This window comes from Pseudophryne corroboree, chromosome 6 (genome assembly GCF_028390025.1).
Source record: "Pseudophryne corroboree isolate aPseCor3 chromosome 6, aPseCor3.hap2, whole genome shotgun sequence".
NCBI classification, from domain to species: domain Eukaryota; kingdom Metazoa; phylum Chordata; class Amphibia; order Anura; family Myobatrachidae; genus Pseudophryne; species Pseudophryne corroboree.
In genome coordinates, this window is record NC_086449.1 from 814,068,232 (window position 1) to 814,090,579 (window position 22,348).

Below are 22,348 nucleotides of genomic sequence, written 5' to 3' on the forward strand. Positions count from 1 at the left end.
GGGGGGGGGACCCCTTGATTGAAGGGGTCCCCACTCCCCCAGGGTACCCCGGCCAGGGGTGACTAGTTGGATTTTTGATGCCACGGCCGCAGGGCACTATATAAAAGTGACCCCCGGCTGTGGCATTATCTGTCCAGCTAGTGGAGCCCGGTGCTGGTTTTAAAAATACGGGGGACCCCTACTCTTTTTGTCCCCCGTATTTTTGGGACCAGGACCAGGCGCAGAGCCCGATGCTGGTTGCTTAAATATGGGGGAACCCCTGTCATTTTCCCCCCCATATTTTTGCAACCAGGATCGGCTCAAAGAGCCCGAGGCTGGTTATGCTTAGGAGGGGGGACCCCACGCAATTTTTTTAGAAAAAATAAGCACTTTCCCACCCCTTCCCACTGATATACATGCACGGATCTCATGGATCCGTGCATGCCTATCTAATCACGGGGGGAAAAAAAAGGTCTGTTTTTTTTTAGCACTTTTTTACGAGTTGTAATTTTTCACGGCAGTGTTTGCTTTTTTTTTGCTTTGCACTTCTTAGTAAATGACCGAGATTCATACTTAAACAGCCGCGTTTTGACCGATGGTGTATTCATTCGTAATTTTTTACTTGGACTTGCAAAAAATTACGAATGCCCTCATCTCTGCCGTGATGCTTAGTAAATTACCGAGATGACACTTTGATGAAAAAACGGCATCTCGGTCAAAATCGGGAGCTTAGTAAATTTACCCCCCAGTGTTGCTGAAGTTACAAATACCCCGTGTTGCTGAGGTTACAAATACCCCGTGTTGCTGAGGTTACAAATACCCAGTGTTGCTGAGGTTACAAATACCCAGTGTTGCTGAGGTTACAAATACACCGTGTTGCTGAAGTTACAAATACCCTGTGTTGCTGAGGTTACAAATACACCGTGTTGCTGAAGTTACTAATACCCTGTGTTGCTGAGGTTACAAATACCCTGTGTTGCTGAGGTAACAAATACCCCATGTTGCTGAGGTTACAAATACCCCATGTTGCTGAGGTAACAAATACCCCATGTTGCTGAGGTTACAAATACCCCATGTTGCTGAGATTACAAATACCCCGTGTTGCTGTTTTATCCTGATTCTTTTCACTATTCAATTTGATGTTAGATGTAAGCTACAAAAGTATATACATAAATCACAACACTTTATATCTTTTTTTTGAGGTATGACCAAAATTCCCCAGTCCTACTGGAAGATCCTGTGCTCAACACCATTGCTAAAAAACATGGCCGCCCCCCAGCGCAAGTGGCGATGAGACACATGCTTCAGAGGGGGATCCTTATCCTTGCCAAGAGCTTTAAACCAGAGAGGATCAAACAGAACTTTCAGGTATGTGCCGGGGACGTGGTAACACTGCGTCCCTCACCTGTCCGTCAGGCTCTTATAAAGCAGTAATATCAGATAGCGACATATAAAATATAAATGCAACTGCATTCTGCTTCCATTATTCTTAGAACTGAGTCCAGACGAGCCGGTCACACGTCACATAGCTCTGTACACAGCACACTGCATATGTGTATGAACTTGCCGGTTCTGCAGAGCTCCTGGGAAAATAATGACTTCTTGTAGCACTCCGAGGGTCTGTGATTAGCGGGGGGAGGACCCCTTAGTTATATCTTTTATGTAGATGACAGAACATCACTAAGTGCATTTATCCTACCGGAGTGGCAGAACAGTGGGTATCCCAACATTTGGATCATCTGCATTGCTATTCATAGACAGAGATATATCAGAAGTTGCCCATGGCAACCAAGCAGCTAGCTATTTTGTTTCTCTAAGACAGTCTATGAAATGATCGGAAAAATCACTGTCAGGGATGGCGCACTACATCACCAGCCTCGGAAGCAAGGCTTTGGGTGCCAATCAATGCCGCACACTACCGCCTGCAGTCAGAAACCCGCACTTTGAAACACAGAAACATAGCATGTGACGGAAGATAAGAACCACTTGCCCCATCTAGTCTGTTATTATTATTTTTTTACCATATTTTTGTCTCAAACCTTGGGGCAGATGTATTAAGCCTGGAGAAGTGATAAAGCAGTAATAAATGCAAGGTGATACGGCACCAGCCAATCAGCTCCAATATGTAAATGAACAGTTAGGAGCTGATTGGCTGGTGCGTTATCACCTTGCACATATCACTGCTTTATCACTAATCCAAGCTTAATACATCTGCCCCCTTATTTGATCCTTATTTCTTTGTAAGGATCTCCTTATGTCTATCCCATGCATGTTTAAATTGCTCTATTGTCTTAGTCTCTACCACCTCTGATGGGAGGCTATTCCACTGGTCCACTACTCTTTCTGTAAAGTAATTTTCCTTAAATTTCCCCTGAACCTGCCTCCATCCAGTCTCAGTGTATGTCCTTGTGTCCTATGCAATAAAAACAGCGTTATGATTGCAGAATGCGGCAGACAATTGGTGATGTAATTGCATTAGTAATAGATAATATGTATGCAGATGATCTCATTATCAATTCGGGGGCAGGAGTGAGATATAATTAATTGTACTTGTGTGCAGAATGTGAGGAGCTTCCCTCTGAATTGCGCTCGTTATAATGATCTCATTGTTCAGGTCTTTGAATTTGAGCTAAGCGAGGATGAAATAAAAGCTCTCGATGGACGCAACCAGAACCTCCGCTACCTGACTATGGATGTGTAAGTGACGTTTTCTATTTTATATACACCCAGAAATAAATACTAGCATCACTCTCCCTGTAATACCCCCTGACATTCTCTAACCCCTTTGCCACTGAGGATTCTCTCAGCCCTGTGCTGGGCCTATTTTTTCTGGTCACATTCCAATGTAAATTCAGTTACATTGTGAATAAGCAGAAGTTTGAATAGAACATACTGTATTAGCCTGGAATAGTGGTTTCTTATTACAGAATAATGTTACAAAATACCTATAAATATAAATATTCTCATCTGACCTGCACAAATACGTGGTCACAAATGATAATGGGGGTAATTCCGAGTTGATCGCAGCAGGAATTTTGTTAGCAATTGGGTAAAACATTGGCCCTCATTCCGAGTTGTTCGCTCGCTAGCCGCTTTTCGCAGCAGTACACACGCTAAGCCGCCGCCCTCTGGGAGTGTATCTTAGCTTAGCAGAATTGTTAACAAAGTATTCGCAATATTGCGAAAAGATTTTTCTGTGCAGTTTCTGAGTAGCTCGAGACTTACTCTTCTAGTGCGATCAGTTCAGTGCTTGTCGTTCCTGGTTTGACGTCACAAACACACCCAGCGTTCGCCCAGACACTCCCCCGTTTCTCCAGCCACTCCCGCGTTTTCCCAGAAACGGCAGTGTTTTTTCACACACTCCCATAAAACGGCCAGTTTCCGCCCAGAAACACCCACTTCCTGTCAATCACACTCCGATCACCAGAACGAAGAAAAAACATTGTAATGCCGTGAGTAAAATACCAAACTTCTTAGCAAATTTACATGGCGCAGTCGCAGTGCGAACATTGCGCATGCGCAATTAGCGGAAAATCGCTGCAATGCGAAGAAAATTACCGAGCGAACAACTCGGAATGAGGGCCAATGTGCACTGCAGGGGAGGCAGATGTAACATGTGCAGAGAGAGATAGATTTGGGTGTGGTGAGTTCAATCTGCAATCTAAATTGCAGTGTAAAAATAAAGCAGCCAGTATTTACCCTGCACAGAAACAAAATAACACATCCAAATCTAACTCTCTCTGCACGTTATATCTGCCTCCCCTGCAGTGCACATGGTTTTGCCCAACTGCTAACAAAATTCCTGCTGCGATCAACTCAGAATTACCCCCAATGTCCGGAAGCAGTTATTCATATTTAGGGGGATTGGAACATTTTAAAAATACCAGGGTAGTGTACAGAAGGACCACCAATGCTGTACTCTGGGTAAATGTACTAATAGTCAGTTTCTGTTCTAAACCAAAACCATCCAACAATCGTTCTTTGCAGTTTTGATCACTCAGTTCAATTCCGATGGCACATAGGCCCTCATTCCGAGTTATTCGCTCGCAAGCTGCTTTTAGCAGCATTGCACACGCTAAGCCGCCGCCAACTTGGAGTGAATCTTAGCTTAGCAAAATTGCGAATAGAAATTTCTTTGCAGTTTCTGAGTAGCTCGAGACTTACTCTGCCAGTGCGATCAGTTCAGTGCTTGTCGTTCCTGGTTTGACGTCGCAAACACACCCAGCGTTCGCTCAGACACTCCCCCGTTTCTTCAGCCACTCCCGCGTTTTTCCCAGAAACGGCAGCGTTTTTTCACACACTCCCATAAAACGGCCAGTTTCCGCCCAGAAACACCCACTTCCTGTCAATCACATTACGATCAGCAGAACGAAGAAAAAACCTCGTAATGCCGTGAGTAAAATACCAATCTTCAAAGCAAATTTACTTGGCGCAGTCGCAGTGCGAACATTGCACATGCGCAAATAGCGGAAAATCGCTGCGATGCGAAGAAAATTACCGAGCGAACAACTCGGAATGAGGGCCATAGTAACTCCAAACCAATGGCAAAGCCCCTGAACAGAGGGGTCTATTTATGAAGCAGTGAAAAGTGTGGAGAAGTCAGCCAGTGGAGAAGTTGCCCATGGCAACCAGTCAGCTGCTCTGTCTAATTTTATAATATGCAAATTCTAAATGTTACCTCAATGCTGATTGGTTGCGATGGACATCTTCTCCGCTGGCTCAATTCTCCACACTTTTCACTGCTTCATGAATAGACCCCAGAATCGCTGTACAGAGCTGTATGAGCAGTGTGATCTGTACAGGCCTCAGTAGGTTCAAAAGAAAAGAAAGGGTTAAAGGCTAAAAGTATAATTGCATGGTTCCCCCCACAGAGCCCCAGACCTCTTAACCTGGTCTGGTACTGGAAAATCAGTGGAAAAAATGACACGGGCCCCCCAATTTTTCAATAATCAGCACTAGGCTGAACCAGGTGAGAGGCTTACGCTATAGCAGGGAGACACACCGCGTAGGTTCCCCAGCAATACTGTGAAACCTGCCCCAAACTAATCAGCCGAGGCCGTGGAACCCCTGGTGGTGGTGGGTGTGGAGTGAATGTGTAAAGAATAGATCAGAATATTGGGGGTCATTCCGAGTTGATCGCTCGCTAGCAGTTTTTAGCAGCCGTGCAAACGCATTGTCGCCGCCCACTGGGGAGTGTATTTTCGCTTTGTAGAAGTGCGAACGCCTGTGCAGCAGAGCGCCTGCAAAATCTTTTTGTGCAAAACAAGCCCAGCCCTGTAGTTACTCTTGCATTGATTCTAACAATGGAGGGATGGCTTTTGACGTCACACACCCACCCAGCGTTCGGCCAGCCACGCCTACGATTTCCCTGACACGCCTGCGTTTTCCCCGACACACCTGCGTTTTTCTAAGCACTCCCTGAAAACGGTCGGTTGCCACCCAGAAACGCCCCCTTCATGTCAATCTTCCTGTGTTCGGCCGTGCGGCTGAAAGCTTCGCTAGAACCTGTGCAAACTCACGATGCTCATTGTACCTGTATGATGCGCCTGCGCATTGCGGTGCATACGCATGCGCAGAATGACGATTTTTAGCCTGATCACTGCGCACAACCGCAGCTAGCGAACAACACAGAATGACCCCCCAGTTCGTTACAGTGAGACTACAGGTCCCAGCGACCCTGCCTCGGAATGCCAACCTGTAGTATGCCTGTAAAAAAAAGTTTAAAAAAAAGACAGATACCAAAGAGGGAAGTACTTTATTCATATATACAGTATATATATATACCCATCTTCTACTGTCCATATAGTAGTCCACTCGTCTTCCAAATATAAAAAAATAAAAGCCTGATCCCAACGGACAGCACAGTACACAGTGTACAGTACAGTGCTAGTGTGTTATGACAGGTCATCCAGGGACGCTGTCCTGGGCTTGAATGGGGGAATTGCTGGTTGGCAGAGAGTATGGACCTGCTTCCCCTGTCAGCTGCATTCCATCACCCACTGCTGGACACAATACATTTACTCTGATAAATGTATAGTAATACACGGTGGAGTCATATTATTATGAGCACCAGCTAATAGCCAGAGTAACCGCCGTGTGCAGCACGGACAGCAGCTAGACGGCTCAACTGTCATGTTAGACACACGTCTGGTAGCCCCCAGGGTCATTATGACGGTGAGCTCCCCCACTGTAGCGTGTCAGTCAGCCCTCACGCACCTCCGTAGCCGACATTCACCTCTCACATCAATGGCACGTGGTGCTCCGCAGTTTCCACGTCGGTTATTCGCAATGGTGCCGTTTGTCCAGTCACGATACACCTTCACCGCAGCAGCACGCGAACACCACACACACTGCGCTGTGTCAGAGATACTGCTGCCCGTGGCCCAAAAGCCGGTAGTCATCCCTTTTTGCAACTCAGATAAATCACCCCTATTACCCATGACAGTAACAAGTTATATGTGTGCAGACGGCCTATCGCACCGTATATACCTACCAAGCCAGCGCACCACACGTGACGTACTTCATGGGATACGCGCTGCCGACGTCACATGTATGAGGTGGTCGTAATAATGTGACTTGTCATGTATGTACACAGTATATATACTGATTCTTTTTTTTCCTTTGCTATAAGTCTCTATTATATAGCTGAAATTATTGAAAATCTGTCTGGCTGTACACGCACGGCAGAAGAGAGGGGGAGAACGGGTAAGGAACTGCTAAGATCTCTCCCTCATTGCCTGCCAATGCACACCTCTCACATCTGCGGAACAGAGGGAGCCTCTCTACGCCATCTGAAGATGGCATTATTTTAGTAAGGCTCCCTCCAGTATTATTTAGCAATTTGCCTTTAGTAAATCTGAACAGATCACATTTCCCATTACAGGTATGGGAAGAGAAATCTATATACCAAAAAACATGCAAATTGTAGGACGTGGAGGAGAATTTTGTAAATTCTCCTCTAAAAGCCCTTTCATACATCTCAGTGATATTAACATAATGTGAAAGGAGTGTTAAAACATCAATTTCCTCATTTTTCTTAGTAAATAAATGAATGATAAATTTGCCCCTTATAGGCTAAAAAGTGAAGTTAAGACACATGGGAACACGAACATATTCACAAATCTGCTGCCCTTTGTCTCTGCAGGTGGAAGGATCACCCCAATTTCCCATTCAATGAAGAATATTAAGTTGCTGCAGATGCTTGTGTAACAATGTGTAAAAGCCATGGAGAGGAGCAGAATTCGTATAGTCTGTGCACACCGGGGGTGTTGTGCATAGTTTTATACATTTTGGATGATTATTTCTGTGTAAAATAGTCCTGTATTTTACCATTTTTCTTTACTTTTTTAAAGTCTTTATGCAGTTATGTCTCAACGTAACCCTGTATTCAAAATTGATTGAAAATGTATCAAATGTCTATAGATTACTTACCAATGTTAGAATAAAAATGAAACAAACTATAGGAAGCTGGGGGGTAAATTTACTAAGATGGGAGTTCTATTTAAGATGAGATGTTGCCCATAGCAACCAATCAGATTCTACTTCTCATTTATCTAGCACCTTCTAGAACAGAGGTTCTCAAACTCGGTCCTCGGGAGCCCACACAGTGCATGTTTTGCAGGTAACCCAGCAGGTGCACACGCTAGTGATGTGCACCGGAAATTTTTCGGGTTTTGTGTTTTGGTTTTGGGTTCGGTTCCGCGGCCGTGTTTTGGGTTCGAACGCGTTTTGGCAAAACCTCACCAAATTTTTTTTGTCGGATTCGGGTGTGTTTTGGATTCGGGTGTTTTTTTCAAAAAACCCTAAAAAACAGCTTAAATCATAGAATTTGGAGGTCATTTTGATCCCAAAGTATTATTAACCTCAATAACCATAATTTCTACTCATTTTCAGTCTATTCTGAACACCTCACACCTCACAATATTATTTTTAGTCCTAAAATTTGCACCGAGGTCGCGGGATGACTAAGCTCAGCGACCCAAGTGGCCGACACAAACACCTGGCCCATTTAGGAGTGTCACTGCAGTGTCACGCAGGATGGCCCTTCCAAAAAACACTCCCCAAACAGCACATGACGCAAAGAAAAAAAAAGAGGCGGAATGAGGTAGCTGTGTGACTAAGCTCAGCGACCCAAGTGGCCGACACAAACACCTGGCCCATCTAGGAGTGGCACTGCAGTGTCAGGCAGGATGGCCCTTCCAAAAAATACTCCCCAAACAGCACATGACGCAAAGAAAAAAAGAGGCGCAATGAGGTAGCTGTGTGAGTAAGCAAAGCGACCCTAGTGGCCGACACAAACACCCGGCCCATCTAGGAGTGGCACTGCAGTGTCACGCAGGCTGGCCCTTCCAAAAAACACTCCCCAAACAGCACATGACGCAAAGAAAAATGAAAGAAAAAAGAGGTGCAAGATGGAAATGTCCTTGGGCCCTCCCACCCACCCTTATGTTGTATAAACAGGACATGCACACTTTAACCAACCCATCATTTCAGTGACAGGGTCTGCCACACGACTGTGACTGAAATGACGGGTTGGTTTGGACCCCCACCAAAAAAGAAGCAATTAATCTCTCCTTGCACAAACTGGCTCTACAGAGGCAAGATGTCCACCTCATCATCATCCTCCGATATATCACCGTGTACATCCCCCTCCTCACAGATTATCAATTCGTCCCCACTGGAATCCACCATCTCAGCTCCCTGTGTACTTTGTGGAGGCAATTGCTGCTGGTGAATGTCTCCACGGAGGAATTGATTATAATTCATTTTAATGAACATCATCTTCTCCACATTTTCTGGATGTAACCTCGTACGCCGATTGCTGACAAGGTGAGCGGCGGCACTAAACACTCTTTCGGAGTACACACTTGTGGGAGGGCAACTTAGGTAGAATAAAGCCAGTTTGTGCAAGGGCCTCCAAATTGCCTCTTTTTCCTGCCAGTATAAGTACGGACTGTGTGACGTGCCTACTTGGATGCGGTCACTCATATAATCCTCCACCATTCTATCAATGTTGAGAGAATCATATGCAGTGATAGTAGACGACATGTCCGTAATCGTTGTCAGGTCCTTCAGTCCGGACCAGATGTCAGCATCAGCAGTCGCTCCAGACTGCCCTGCATCACCGCCAGCGGGTGGGCTCGGAATTCTGAGCCTTTTCCTCGCACCCCCAGTTGCGGGAGAATGTGAAGGAGGAGATGTTGACAGGTCGCGTTCCGCTTGACTTGACAATTTTCTCACCAGCAGTTCTTTGAACCCCTGCAGACTTGTGTCTGCCGGAAAGAGAGATCCAAGGTAGGTTTTAAATCTAGGATCGAGCACGGTGGCCAAAATGTAGTGCTCTGATTTCAACAGATTGACCACCCGTGAATCCTTGTTAAGCGAATTAAGGGCTCCATCCACAAGTCCCACATGCCTAGCGGAATCGCTCTGTGTTAGCTCCTCCTTCAATGTCTCCAGCTTCTTCTGCAAAAGCCTGATGAGGGGAATGACCTGACTCAGGCTGGCAGTGTCTGAACTGACTTCACGTGTGGCAAGTTCAAAAGGTTGCAGAACCTTGCACAACGTTGAAATCATTCTCCACTGCATTCCACCTCCTATATCGTGCTCAGTTGTATAGGCTTGAATGGCCTTTTGCTGCTCCTCCAACCTCTGAAGCATATAGAGGGTTGAATTCCACCTCGTTACCACTTCTTGCTTCAGATGATGGCAGGGCAGGTTCAGGCGTTTTTGGTGGTGCTCCAGTCTTCTGTACGTGGTGCCTGTACGCCGAAAGTGTGCCGCAATTCTTCTGGCCACCGACAGCATCTCTTGCACGCCCCTCTCATTTTTTAAATAATTCTGCACCACCAAATTCAAGGTATGTGCAAAACATGGGACGTGCTGGAATTTGCCCATATTTAATGCACACACAATATTGCTGGCGTTGTCCGATGCCACAAATCCACAGGAGAGTCCAATTGGGGTAAGCCATTCTGCGATGATCTTCCTCAGTTGCCGTAAGAGGTTTTTAGCTGTGTGCGTATTCTGGAAAGCGGTGATACAAAACGTAGCCTGCCTAGGAAAGAGTTGGCGTTTGCGAGATGCTGCTACTGGTGCCGCCGCTGCTGTTCTTGCGGCGGGAGTCCATACATCTACCCAGTGGGCTGTCACAGTCATATAGTCCTGAGTCTGCCCTGCTCCACTTGTCCACATGTCCGTGGTTAAGTGGACATTGGGTACAACTGCATTTTTTAGGACACTGGTGAGTCTTTTTCTGAGGTCTGTGTACATTTTCGGTATCGCCTGCCTAGAGAAATGGAACCTAGATGGTATTTGGTACCGGGGACACAGTACCTCAAACAAGTCTATAGTTGGCTCTGCAGTAATGATGGATACCGGAACCACGTTTCTCACCGCCCAGGATGCCAAGGCCTCAGTTATCCGCTTTGCAGCAGGATGACTGCTGTGATATTTCATCTTCCTCGCAAAGGACTGTTGGACAGTCAATTGCTTGGTGGAAGTAGTAAAAGTGGTCTTACGACTTCCCCTCTGGGATGACCATCGACTCCCAGCAGCAACAACAGCAGCGCCAGCAGCAGTAGGCGTTACACGCAAGGATGCATCGGAGGAATCCCAGGCAGGAGAGGACTCGTCAGAATTGCCAGTGACATGGCCTGCAGGACTATTGGCATTCCTAGGGAAGGAGGAAATTGACACTGAGGGAGTTGGTGGAGTGGTTTGCGTGAGCTTGGTTACAAGAGGAAGGGATTTACTGGTCAGTGGACTGCTTCCGCTGTCGCCCAAAGTTTTTGAACTTGTCACTGACTTATGATGAATGCGCTGCAGGTGACGTATAAGGGAGGATGTTCCGAGGTGGTTAACGTCCTTACCCCTACTTATTACAGCTTGACAAAGGCAACACACGGCTTGACAAATGTTGTCCGCATTTCTGTTGAAATACTTCCACACCGAAGAGCTGATTTTTTTGGTATTTTCACCAGGCATGTCAATGGCCATATTCCTCCCACGGACAACAGGTGTCTCCCCGGGTGCCTGACTTAAACAAACAACCTCACCATCAGAATCCTCCTGGTCAATTTCCTCCCCAGCGCCAGCAACACCCATATCCTCCTCATCCTGGTGTACTTCAACACTGACATCTTCAATCTGACTATCAGGAACTGGACTGCGGGTGCTCCTTCCAGCACTTGCAGGGGGCGTGCAAATGGTGGAAGGCGCATGCTCTTCACGTCCAGTGTTGGGAAGGTCAGGCATCGCAACCGACACAATTGGACTCTCCTTGTGGATTTGTGATTTCGAAGAACGCACAGTTCTTTGCTGTGCTTTTGCCAGCTTAAGTCTTTTCATTTTCCATCCTCATGTGAAGCTGAACCACTAGCCATGAACATAGGCCAGGGCCTCAGCCGTTCCTTGCCACTCCGTGTGGTAAATGGCATATTGGCAAGTTTACGCTTCTCCTCCGACGATTTTATTTTAGATTTTTGAGTCCTTTTTTTACTGATATTTGGTGTTTTGGATTTTACATGCTCTGTACTATGACATTGGGCATCGGCCATGGCAGACGACGTTGATGGCATTTCATCGTCTCGGCCATGACTAGTGGCAGCAGCTTCAGCACGAGGTGGAAGTCGATCTTGATCTTTCCCTATTTTTGGAACCTCAACATTTTTGTTCTCCATATTTTAATAGGCACAACTAAAAGGCACCTCAGGTAAACAATGGAGATGGATGGATACTAGTATACTTATGGATGACGAGTGACTGCCGACACAGAGGTAGCTACAGCCGTGGACTACCGTACTGCGTCTGCTAGTATAGACTGGATGATAATGATATAAAATATATATATATATATATATCACTACTGCAGGTATATATTATAATATAATGAATGACGGACCTGCTGGACACTGTCTGTCAGCAGAATGCGTTTATAGAATAAATAAAAAAAACACCACACGAGTGTTTAACTTTTTCAGGCAGACAATATACTGGTGGTCACTGGTCAGTCACACTGGCAGAAAATGTGTGCACTGTTATGTACTCCTGCTATAACTGCTCCCCAGTCTCCCCCACAATTAAGCTGTGTGAGCAGTGAGCACTCAGCACAGTCAGATATACATAGATGATATTATCATTCAATCATGCAGCACACTGAGGCTGAGCACAGATATGGTATGTGACTGTGTATCGTTTTTTTTCAGGCAGAGAACGGATTTTAAATAATAAATAAAACTGGTGGTCACTAGTATAACTATCAGCAAAACTCTGCACTCTCTGAGTACTCCAGTCCTAATGCTCCCCAAAATTACTAAAATTAAATTACTAGTAAATCAAGTGTCTCACTCTCTATCTAAACGGAGAGGATGCCAGCCACGTCCTCTCCCTATCAATCTCAATGCACGTGTGAAAATGGCGGCGACGCGCGGCTCCTTATATAGAATCCGAGTCTCGCGATAGAATACGAGCCTCGCGAGAATCCGACAGCGGGATGATGACGTTCGGGCGCGCTCGGGTTAACCGAGCAAGGCGGGAAGATCCGAGTCTGCCTCGGACCCGTGTAAAAAGGCTGAAGTTCGGGGGGGTTCGGATTCCGAGGAACCGAACCCGCTCATCTCTAGTGCACAGGTGTGTTAATTACTCACTGACACATTTTAAAAGGTCCACAGGTGGAGCTAATTATTTCACTTGCGATTCTGTGAGGAGACCTGCAAAACATGCACTGTGTGGGCCCCCGAGGACCGAGTTTGAAAACCTCTGTTCTAGAAGATAATACCTGGAATTTGATTGGTTGCTATGGGAAACATCCCATCTTAAATAGAACTCCCATCTTAGTAAATTTACCCCTTGGTCTTTACATGCGGACAAGATGCGAGAAATAAAATGCACATTTGGATGTAAACTTTAACTTGTGTCTTTTCTTACTGCGCATAAGCACAGAATTGTTTTAGGCATCTGTTCCTATGGCAACTGGGACGTATGGGGTATATTTACTAAGATGTAAGTTTTTTAGAAGAGGAGATGTTGCCCTTAGCAACCAATCAGATTCCACTTAAGATTTATCTAGCTGCTTCTAGAAGATAATAGACTCTGACTGGTTGCTATGGGCAACATCACTAGTTCTAAAAAAAACTCCCACTTCAGTATATACACCCCGATGTGTGTTTAGGGCTCCTTTGCTCTTAGAGGAGCAGAATGGAGGTTGGAGGGGGTGAGTAGAATATGGGCGTGTCCATGTAAAATAAATCCCGCAAGAAACGCACATAAGCGCCTGTATGGAGGCGGATCACGCGGGTCTCCACCCCTGGGGCAAATGCAAACTGATGATGTTGACAATGCACTGAAACTAAGGCATGCGGTCTATAGATCTACAGTAACTACTGCAGGTCAACAGTCAATAAGTTGACAAAAAACGGTCGAAATGCATTAGGTCGACGTGGTCAAAAGATTGACACATAAATGGTTGACTTGAGTATATTTTTTTAATTTTTGTAATTTTTAGGATTTTTTCATATTTTACCATCCATGTGGACTACCAATCAGAACAGGTACCTTGCCTGAAGCATGGTGAGCGAAGTGAGGGAACGCGGTGCACGAATTGGCGTTCCACGTGCTGGAAGGGAAATTTTGACACCAAAAAAAAAGGAAAAACTCATGTGGACAAAGTCATATCCCACAAATACTGCATTGTTTGATAAATAGGCCCCGTAATCTCCTGACTATTTAAGTTTACTTATTAATGCTCTATGCCAGTGATTTTCAACCTTTTTCAACTCGCGGCACACCGGCAAGACTTTAAAATTGCCAAGGCACACCATCAGTGCCCCACGGGGGGAAAAAAACATTGGCCCCCATAGTAATTAAACAGACACACTGGCCACCACAGTAGCACAAATACATTGGCCCCCAAAGTAATACAAATACATTGGGCCCTGCGGTAATTAAAAAAAAAAAATGCTTTCACCCCCACAGATTTATAATAATGGGATGCAGTTAAAACACCGGCTGTCGGGATTCTTGCGTTCCGGAGACCGACGCCGGAATACCGACTGCCAGTAAAAGTGGAAAAAGTGAAATCCCGACCTCTGCAGGGTATTCCCACTCGGGTTGGTGGGTCCACGCCATAAACTGAGTGGGAATATAACCTGTGGCGAGCTAAGCAAGCCACCGGGCTTGAAGTGTGGTGAGCGCAGCGAGCCCGCGAGGGTACTCACTGCTGGGATTCCAACAGACGGGAAGCCGCTGTCGGTATACTTACAGCCAGCATCCCGTTTGTCCATAATACATATCAATTTTATAATAATGGTACACACTTCTCCCCCAGTAATTACACATGCTGCTCCACATAGTAATTCCACTCCCTGCCCCCATAATAATTCCACTCCCTGCACCCCCCATAATAATTCCACTCCCTGCACCCCCCATAATAATTCCACTCCCTGCCCCCATAATAATTCCACTCCCTGCCCCCCCATACCCATAATAATTCCACTCTCTGCCCCCCCATAATAATTCCACTCCCTGCCCCCCCATAATAATTCCACTCCCAGCCCCCCCATAATAATTCCACTCCCAGCCCCCCCATAATAATTCCACTCCCTGCCCCCATAATAATTCCACTCACATGAATTCCACTCACTGCCTGTTCGCGCACCCCACCCCCGTATTTCCTGACATTGTATTTGCATCCAAACACCTACAGTAATTCCACACACAAATACATGTTTGTTTGTTTTTAAATATACTGTATACCTGCAACTGTGATGAGCGCTGAGAAGGCAGCACGGATTGACGAGCAGCACTGACCAGTGGACGGGCAGGCACTCCAGGAAGGAATGCGACGTGGCCTGCGTGACCTATGAGTCACAATAGGTCACAGGCCGCTCGCGGAAGTGCACAGCGCTGGCTGCGCTGCCCAAGCCGGCTATTGATTGCGGCGGGTGGCGGGCGGCCGGCTGGTCTCTCTGGCTAGTGGCAGCGGATCTCCCTGGCGGGCGGCGGCACACCTAGAGACCGCTCGCGGCACACTAGTGTGCCGCGGCACAGCGGTTGAAAATAGCTGCTCTATGCAGACATTCCGCCCTACCTGCGAACTGGAATGCAGCAGCGAGCCTTACATTTCCTAGCAATACATTCTGCTCACCCACTGTGCTGCCTGCACGTAACATAAATGTTTTATTCAAGGAGGGGATAAATAACTGACATTCCAGAGATATAATTATTTATACACCATAGTGTGACAACAGAGGAGCTACAGTATTGTGGGTGATACACAGTAGTTGTTGCGTACAGTACATGTAACTTTGTATAGAGATGATTGTGATAATGACGGCTGACAGTGCCGGGAGCAAGTGATACATCTTCAAGGCTGTTTATTTCCAGCGACTAACAGTCCACACTTCTTATGTGCAGATGTTTTGTCTTTGCAGGAGAAGGGATTCAGGGTGAAGTAGACATAAAGGCAAAGGTGCATTCAGGACCAGTGCAAGGTTTCTTGGCACCCTAGGCTACACTTCAGCCCCCCCCCCCCCCCCCACCACCACCACCACCACCACCAACCGCAACCACCACTTCCCAGTCCCTCAGGTGAATGTGTAGAGGCGACGTTCTACAGGGCCGTAACTACAGGTGTGCCAAGTGAGCCTGGCACACAGCGCAGTTGCCCTGACGGTGCACGGCCAAATTGACTCATTACATGCCGCCTGTTCTGTGCGCTGCGCTGTGTAGGAGAGCATAAGCCGCGCCGGGCAGCGGAGAAGGAGGAGGAGGGAGGGGGACTGGAGCCGCAGCAGCGCTATTTCATTGGTAGTAAGCGCCGCTGCAGCTGTCCCCTCTCCTTCCATATTGGCTGCCCGGCGCTGCTGTGGATGCTGGGATGCGGTTCCTCCATCCCAGCATTCACAGCGGCGCCGGGCAGCCTATATGGAAGAAGAGGGGACAGCTGCAGCGGCGCTTAATACCAATTAAATAGCGCTGCTGCGGCTCCAGTCCCCCTCCCTCCTCCTCCTTCTTACCTGCCTGCACCGAGGGAGCTGCACGAGGAGCCTGACTGCCAGCGGCGAGATGGTAAGTATCTCTCTCTCTCTCTCTCTCTCTCTCTCTCTCTTTCTCTCTCTCTCTCTCTCTCTCTCTCTCGCTCTCTCTCTCTCTCAGGGGGACACCGTCTGCCATAATATGTAAAAAGGGGGCCTGGCTGCCGCAATGTGTAAAAAGGGGACTGGCTGCCGTAATGTGCAAAACGGGGGACTGGCTGCCGCAATGTGTAAAAAGGGGGACACCATCTGCTATAATATGTAAAAAGGGGGCCTGGCTGCTGCAATGTGTAAAAAGGGGGACTGGCTGCCGCAATGTGTATAAAGGGGGACACCATCTGCCCTAAAGTGTAAAAAGGGGGACGCTGTCTGCCGTAATGTGTAAAAAGGGGGACTGTCTGCTGTAATGTGTAAAAAGGGGGACTGTCTGCTGTAATATGTAAAAAGGGGACGCTGTCTGCTGTAATGTGTAAAAAGGGGGACGCTGTCTGCTGTAATGTATAAAAGGGGCTCTACCTGGTGTAGTGGCGCTACTGTGCCGCGTAATTTGAATAATGGAGACTACTGTGCACCATAGTATGAATTGCTTTTATTTTGTGGCCATGCCCCTTCCCCATAAAGCCACACCTGTATATATTTTTCGTGCGCCTACGGCGCGCACTGCCCCTGTCTTGCATGGGGGGGGGGGCACCAATGTTGTTTCTTGCACACAGCGCTTAAATGCCTAGTTACGGCACTGACGTTGTATAAGTACCACAGCTGCATTAAGGGGGTAATTCCGAGTTGATCGCAGCAGGAATTTTGTTAGCAGTTGGGCAAAACCATGTGCACTGCAGGGGAGGCAGATATAACATGTGCAGAGAGAGTTAGATTTGGGTGGGTTATTTTGTTTCTGTGCATGGTAAATACTGGCTGCTTTATTTCTACACTGCAATTTAGATTTCAGTTTGAACACACCCCACCCAAATCTAACTCTTTCTGCACATGTTATATCTGCCCCCCCTGCAGTGCACATGGTTTTGCCCAACTGCTAACAAAATTCCTGCTGCGATCAACTCAGAATTACCCCCTAAGTACAAAAATCAGGTCTCTCTCAGTAGTGCCCCTCAAGTGCTGGTGCCCTAGGCCGTGGTAGACTGAGTTGGTGCCCCCCAAATGCTGGTGCCCTAGGCCGTGGTAGACTGAGTGGTGCCCCCCCTATATGCTGGTGCCCTAGGCAGCTGCCTAACGGTAGATTCGGCCCTGGGTGCATTGCTATTCATATTGTACAGGTTCCAAATCTCATAACCGCTACAATTCATCTGATTTATTAAAGTCCATTATTATCCACAGTTCTGATCCATCCAACTATCCAGATTGCTCACATTGGGACTTCAATGGTTTTCCCCAAATATTTTTCAATGCAAATTCAGATTTAGGTCCCAGTTACCTATAATTGTGCAGCTTTCCTGGTACGTATATTTGTGCCAGTACATTATGGCTATATGGGCTAGGGTTAGGTTTAGGATTAGCATTAGTGTTTGAGTTGGGTCAGAGGTTCTCAAACGCGGTCCTCAAGGCACCCAACGGTCCAGGTTTTAGGTATATCCATGGCTCAGCACAGATGGTTAAATCAAATTGACTGCGGTGCTAATTAAGTCACCTGTGGCCAAGCATGGATATACTTAAAACCTGGACCGTTGGGGTGCCTTGAGGACCGCATGTGAGAACCTCTGTGTTAGGGGTCAGGGTTAGGGGCTTGGGTTAGGTTTAGGGTTAGGGGTAGACTTACTGCACAAGCACACAGTCAACCCTCTGACCATGTCGGCATTCTTATGTTGACATTATCAAAGTGAACATGGCGAATGTCACAATAATATACTGAACCCTATTTTAATGCATTAACAACCAGAAGTCTCTTAAACACCTTCTCATCCCCCCATATCATCATCATCCTCCTCCATCATTACCCTATATTATACTATCCACCAACCACTATCAGTACTACAAAGGCAGAGCAGCGACCTTCTGCTCTCTCCTGGGCTGGCAGTGCCCTATGCTCTTGTAATAAGTGACAGCAATCAGCTCCTCCATCAATGTGAAGGCTGAAATACTGGTAACTGGTCTGTTCATTAGAAATGTGAGAATTATATATTAACCTACTTCCCAACATTTGAAAGTGGGGAAATGGGACCACCTTGCGTGCACCCAAATAGCAGTGTGGCTCATGGTAAGGGGTATTCCTGTCCAGGGCCGGTGCTAGGGTGTTTGGTGCCCCCTGCAAACGATACATTTGCGCCTTCCCATATTTTACAAAGGGACAGCATGCAGCAAAAAGGGGTGTGGTCTCACAAGGAAGGGGCATGGCCACACAATAGTACCCCCATTTCAAATTACACCACACAATAGCACAATCTTATTCACATTACCCTGCGCATAGTAGTGCTGTTTATACCCAGTAGTGGCACTGGTTATACACATAATAGCCCCTGTAGTAGTGCCGGTTATACACATAATAGCCCCTGTAGTAGTGCCAGTTATACACATAATAGCCCCTGTGGTAGCGCCGGTTATACACATAATAGTCCCTGTAGTAGTGCCGGCTATACACATAATAGCCCCTGTAGTAGTGCCAGTTATACACATAATAGCCCCTGTAGTAGTGCCAGTTATACACATAATAGCCCCTGTAGTAGTGCCAGTTATACACATAATAGCCCCTGTAGTAGCGCCAATTATACACATAATAGCCCCTGTAGTAGCGCCAGTTATACACATAATAGCCCCTGTAGTAGCACCGGCTATACACATAATAGCCCCTGTAGTAGCACCAGTTATACACATAATAGCCCCTGTAGTAGCGCCAGTTATACACATAATAGCCCCTGTAGTAGCGCCAGTTATACACATAATAGCCCCTGTAGTAACGCTGGTTATATATAATGCCCTCAGAAGTGCCATTTATACAGATCATGCCCCGCCCTCCCACCAGTGATGCAAGTAGAAAAAGTGTCTTAGTAGTACTGTGGGTGCGCGCCTTAGGCACAAGTGCCAAAAAATGAATGTGGCCAAATGCCACATGGGGCATGGCCAATGAAAATGGGGGAGCGATACACATATTGGGGGCCAGATACACATATGACCCCAATAATGCCAGATACACATATGCCCCCACCCTGCCAGATATGCACCTACAGTGCCGGATATACCCCCACAGTGCCAGATACACGAATGCCCCACAGTGCCAGATACACAAATGCCCCACAGTGGCAGATACACAAAAGCCCCCAGCAGTGCCATATATGCCCCCACAGTCCCAGATATGCCCCCACTGTGCCAGATACACATTTGCACCCACAGAGCCAGATACACAGTGCCCCAGTGCCAGATACACAGTGCCCCACAGTGCCAGATACACAGTGTCCCACAGTGCCAGATACACAGTGCCCCACAGTGCCCCAAAGTGCCAGATACACAGTGTCATACAGTGCCAGATACACAGTGCCCCACAGTGCCAGATACACTGCCTTCCACACACACACACATAGATACACACACATATACACACACACACACTGTAGATACACATACACATAGATACACACGCACACACAGATACACACACACACTTTCTCACTCACGCTTCTTCAACATACCATCTGGCTGGCTGGAGTTGTAGCAGTTTCTGTCCTCATCAGCCTGGTCCCGTGTAGCTCTGCCCCTCGGTGCTGTGTAGCTCCGCCCCCTTTTCAGCCACAGCCCAGGACACAGACGGACACTGCAGGGGGCTAGGGGAAGCTTCAAGCTGCCGGCGCCGCTGCCTGTCAAATGGTGTGAAAGTCGCAGCAGTAGGGAGGCCAGGCGCAGCAGCAGGGATGCAGAGCAGGGAGAGCACGTCTCCAGCCTGGCGCCTACCTGCTTTGCATCACTTTGCTGAGCTGGTAGCGCCGGGCCTGTCACTGGGACTGTCCCACCAAAAGCTGGATGGTTGAGGGGTGTGTATTAATTAAATGTACACTGTTGCAGAATAAGTGAAGGAGTAGGAGTAGTGTCACCATGATTGTGATACCTGATATTGCTGTTTTGAAATGGGGTTAATGTCTGTGTCATTTTAAAATAAAGTTGATTTAAATTTGATCAAGCACAGTTTCTCAAACTCGGTCCTCAGGACCCCACACGGTTCATGTTTTGCAGGTCACCTGTAGATTTTTAAAATGTGACAGTTGGTGATACACACAGTGCAGCTGCTGGGTGACATGGAAAATGTGAACTGTGTGGGGTCCTGAGGACCGAGTTTGAGAACCTGTGAGTTAGAGGATTGATAGTTGGAGCAGTTGGTGAGGGAGACCGCAGCGCAGCAGAGGGATGAAGCAGAAGTAGGGACCTTAGCTGTGAGCAGAAGCTGATTTGGCCATGGCTGTCTAGGGCAGTGTAGAGCCGGAGGCAGATCCGGGGCATGGCTGTTGCTGAGAGGTAGACCTGTGTGCACCTGCGGGTTGGAAGCCATGTTCCCTACAGCTGTGACATGAGGAGGCAGCCACAGCTGGTGAAAAGGACTCTGGATAAGTGGACCAATAGAGAGCTGTATTTACTATAGATTTGTGAGCAGTAATCACCCACACTATACAGCTGCTATACACAGAAGGACAGGCACTTACCCAGACAGCACATATGTAATATATATATAAGTTGAAGGAGGAGGAGACGGTTAACCAGGGACTTTATACCTTAAGCAGTTATCAGCTAGGACAGATAAAGCCTTTTGCCCAGTAGACAGAAGCCACAGTTACATTGTGACTGAAAGAATGTCTACAGCCTAAGGGGGTCATTCCGAGTTGTTCGCTCGCTAGCAGTTTTTAGCAGCCGTGCAAACGCTATGCCGCCGCCCACTGGGAGTGTATTTTAGCTTAGCAGAAGTGCGAACGAAAGGATCGCAGAGCGGCTACAAAATAATTTTGTGCAGTTTCAGAGTAGCTTCAGACCTACTCAGAGCTTGCGATCACTTCAGTCCATTCAGTTCCTGATTTGACGCCACAAACACGCCCTGCGTTCGCCCATGCCTGCGTTTTTCCGAACACTCCCTGAAAACGATCAGTTGACACCCAGAAACGCCCTCTTCCTGTCAATCACTCTGCGGCCAGCAGTGCGACTGAAAAGCTTTGCTAGACCCTGTGTAAAACTACATAATTCGTTGTAATAGTACGCCGCGTGTGCGCATTGCACCGCATGGGCAGAAGTGCCATTTTTTTTGACTCATCGCTGCACAGCGACCGAATGCAGCTAGCGATCAACTCGGAATGACCACCTAAGTGCTACCATTAGAATTCGTTTAGCTGTTCCAGCTATTATAAAGAAGACAAGTGTAATATTTTATAACAAGCCTTTGAGGAGGAAAGTCTCTTACTATAAGAGAATAAAAAACAGTACCTGCGTTATGGAAGCCAGTGTGAGTAGTCTTATCCCCCTAACCACAGACTTTGCAGAATAGACCCATATATTTGGACACTCATAGGCAGGCGCCCACACATGTGCGGTAGTACCGCCGCCGCTGGATCCAACCGCAGCATGACAGGATGGCGGGATTTCAATGAGAACACATACACTTCAATGTATGTATTCACACAGTGCGGCTGTGCTTCATTCAGATCCCGTGTGTCACTGGCCGGATCCTGTTCTGCGAGATCCCGCAGAACAGGGTCCGTGTGCACACAAACCCCCCCCAAGTGGCCTCAGTTGGAATTCATAACTGTTGCGACATATATGTCAGCCAATTACCCAGCAGGAGCTGGCAGCTACAGTACTAATAACTACACGCCATGTAAATCGTCAGTGTTGCAACATAGTTTAAAAAAAAACTGGTAACATTCGAGATTTGGGAGTTTATACTGCAGTATAATATTTAGGGGATATCCGATTATCCCTGTTAAAACATCGGGTCCGAAAAACGGCCGTTTTCGCCTTTCGGACGTTTTTTCCGATGTTTCACCAATTATTTTTTTTACAGGCAATCCAGAATTCGATAGCCCCCAGCGGGACAATTAATCCCGGTAAATTACTGGGGCTAATTGAATATCCCCCTTAGTGTTTATTAATAGCCTGAATACACGCATGCATTTGTGAAGTTGTTAATGGTTACATTTGTATAACTATTCCATAATCTAACGTCAGAGCCGCATGCTACCTTTGTCTCCAACAGCGGCCTGTTAAATAAAAGAAGTTTATTTAGTACCTGTTTGATCAATGGGTCGGGTGTCGGGTAGCTTTACCTCTCTGCCATGGGAGAAAGAAGAAGTACACCTGTTCTTATTGATTTAACCTAACCAAAGCATCCTATGCAATAGGTGGGTGTCACATGA

General features: G+C 47.0%; 2 protein-coding genes across 4 annotated transcripts in view; one reads left to right on the forward strand and one right to left on the reverse strand.

The window, feature by feature from the left end:
* LOC134935778 (aldo-keto reductase family 1 member C2-like) overlaps positions 1-7,305 on the forward strand; it is a 32,048-nt gene extending 24,743 nt beyond the window's left edge. Inside the window, exons 7-9 of the mRNA XM_063930612.1 lie at positions 1,182-1,347; positions 2,594-2,676; positions 7,124-7,305. Coding sequence (XP_063786682.1) covers positions 1,182-1,347; positions 2,594-2,676; positions 7,124-7,166 — 292 coding nt within the window. The 3' untranslated portion in view covers positions 7,167-7,305. The remainder of the gene's footprint in view (positions 1-1,181; positions 1,348-2,593; positions 2,677-7,123) is intronic.
* LOC134933696 (aldo-keto reductase family 1 member C1-like) overlaps positions 1-22,348 on the reverse strand; it is a 243,009-nt gene that overhangs the window by 87,176 nt on the left and 133,485 nt on the right. The window contains exon 1 of one of the 3 annotated variants that reach the window (XM_063929081.1): positions 19,649-19,717. The exons of the other annotated variants lie outside the window; for them this stretch is intronic. Within the exon in view, the coding sequence (XP_063785151.1) occupies positions 19,649-19,687 (39 nt within the window). The 5' untranslated portion in view covers positions 19,688-19,717. Of the gene's footprint in view, positions 1-19,648; positions 19,718-22,348 lie in introns of those variants that run through there. 3 annotated transcript variants of the gene reach the window in all.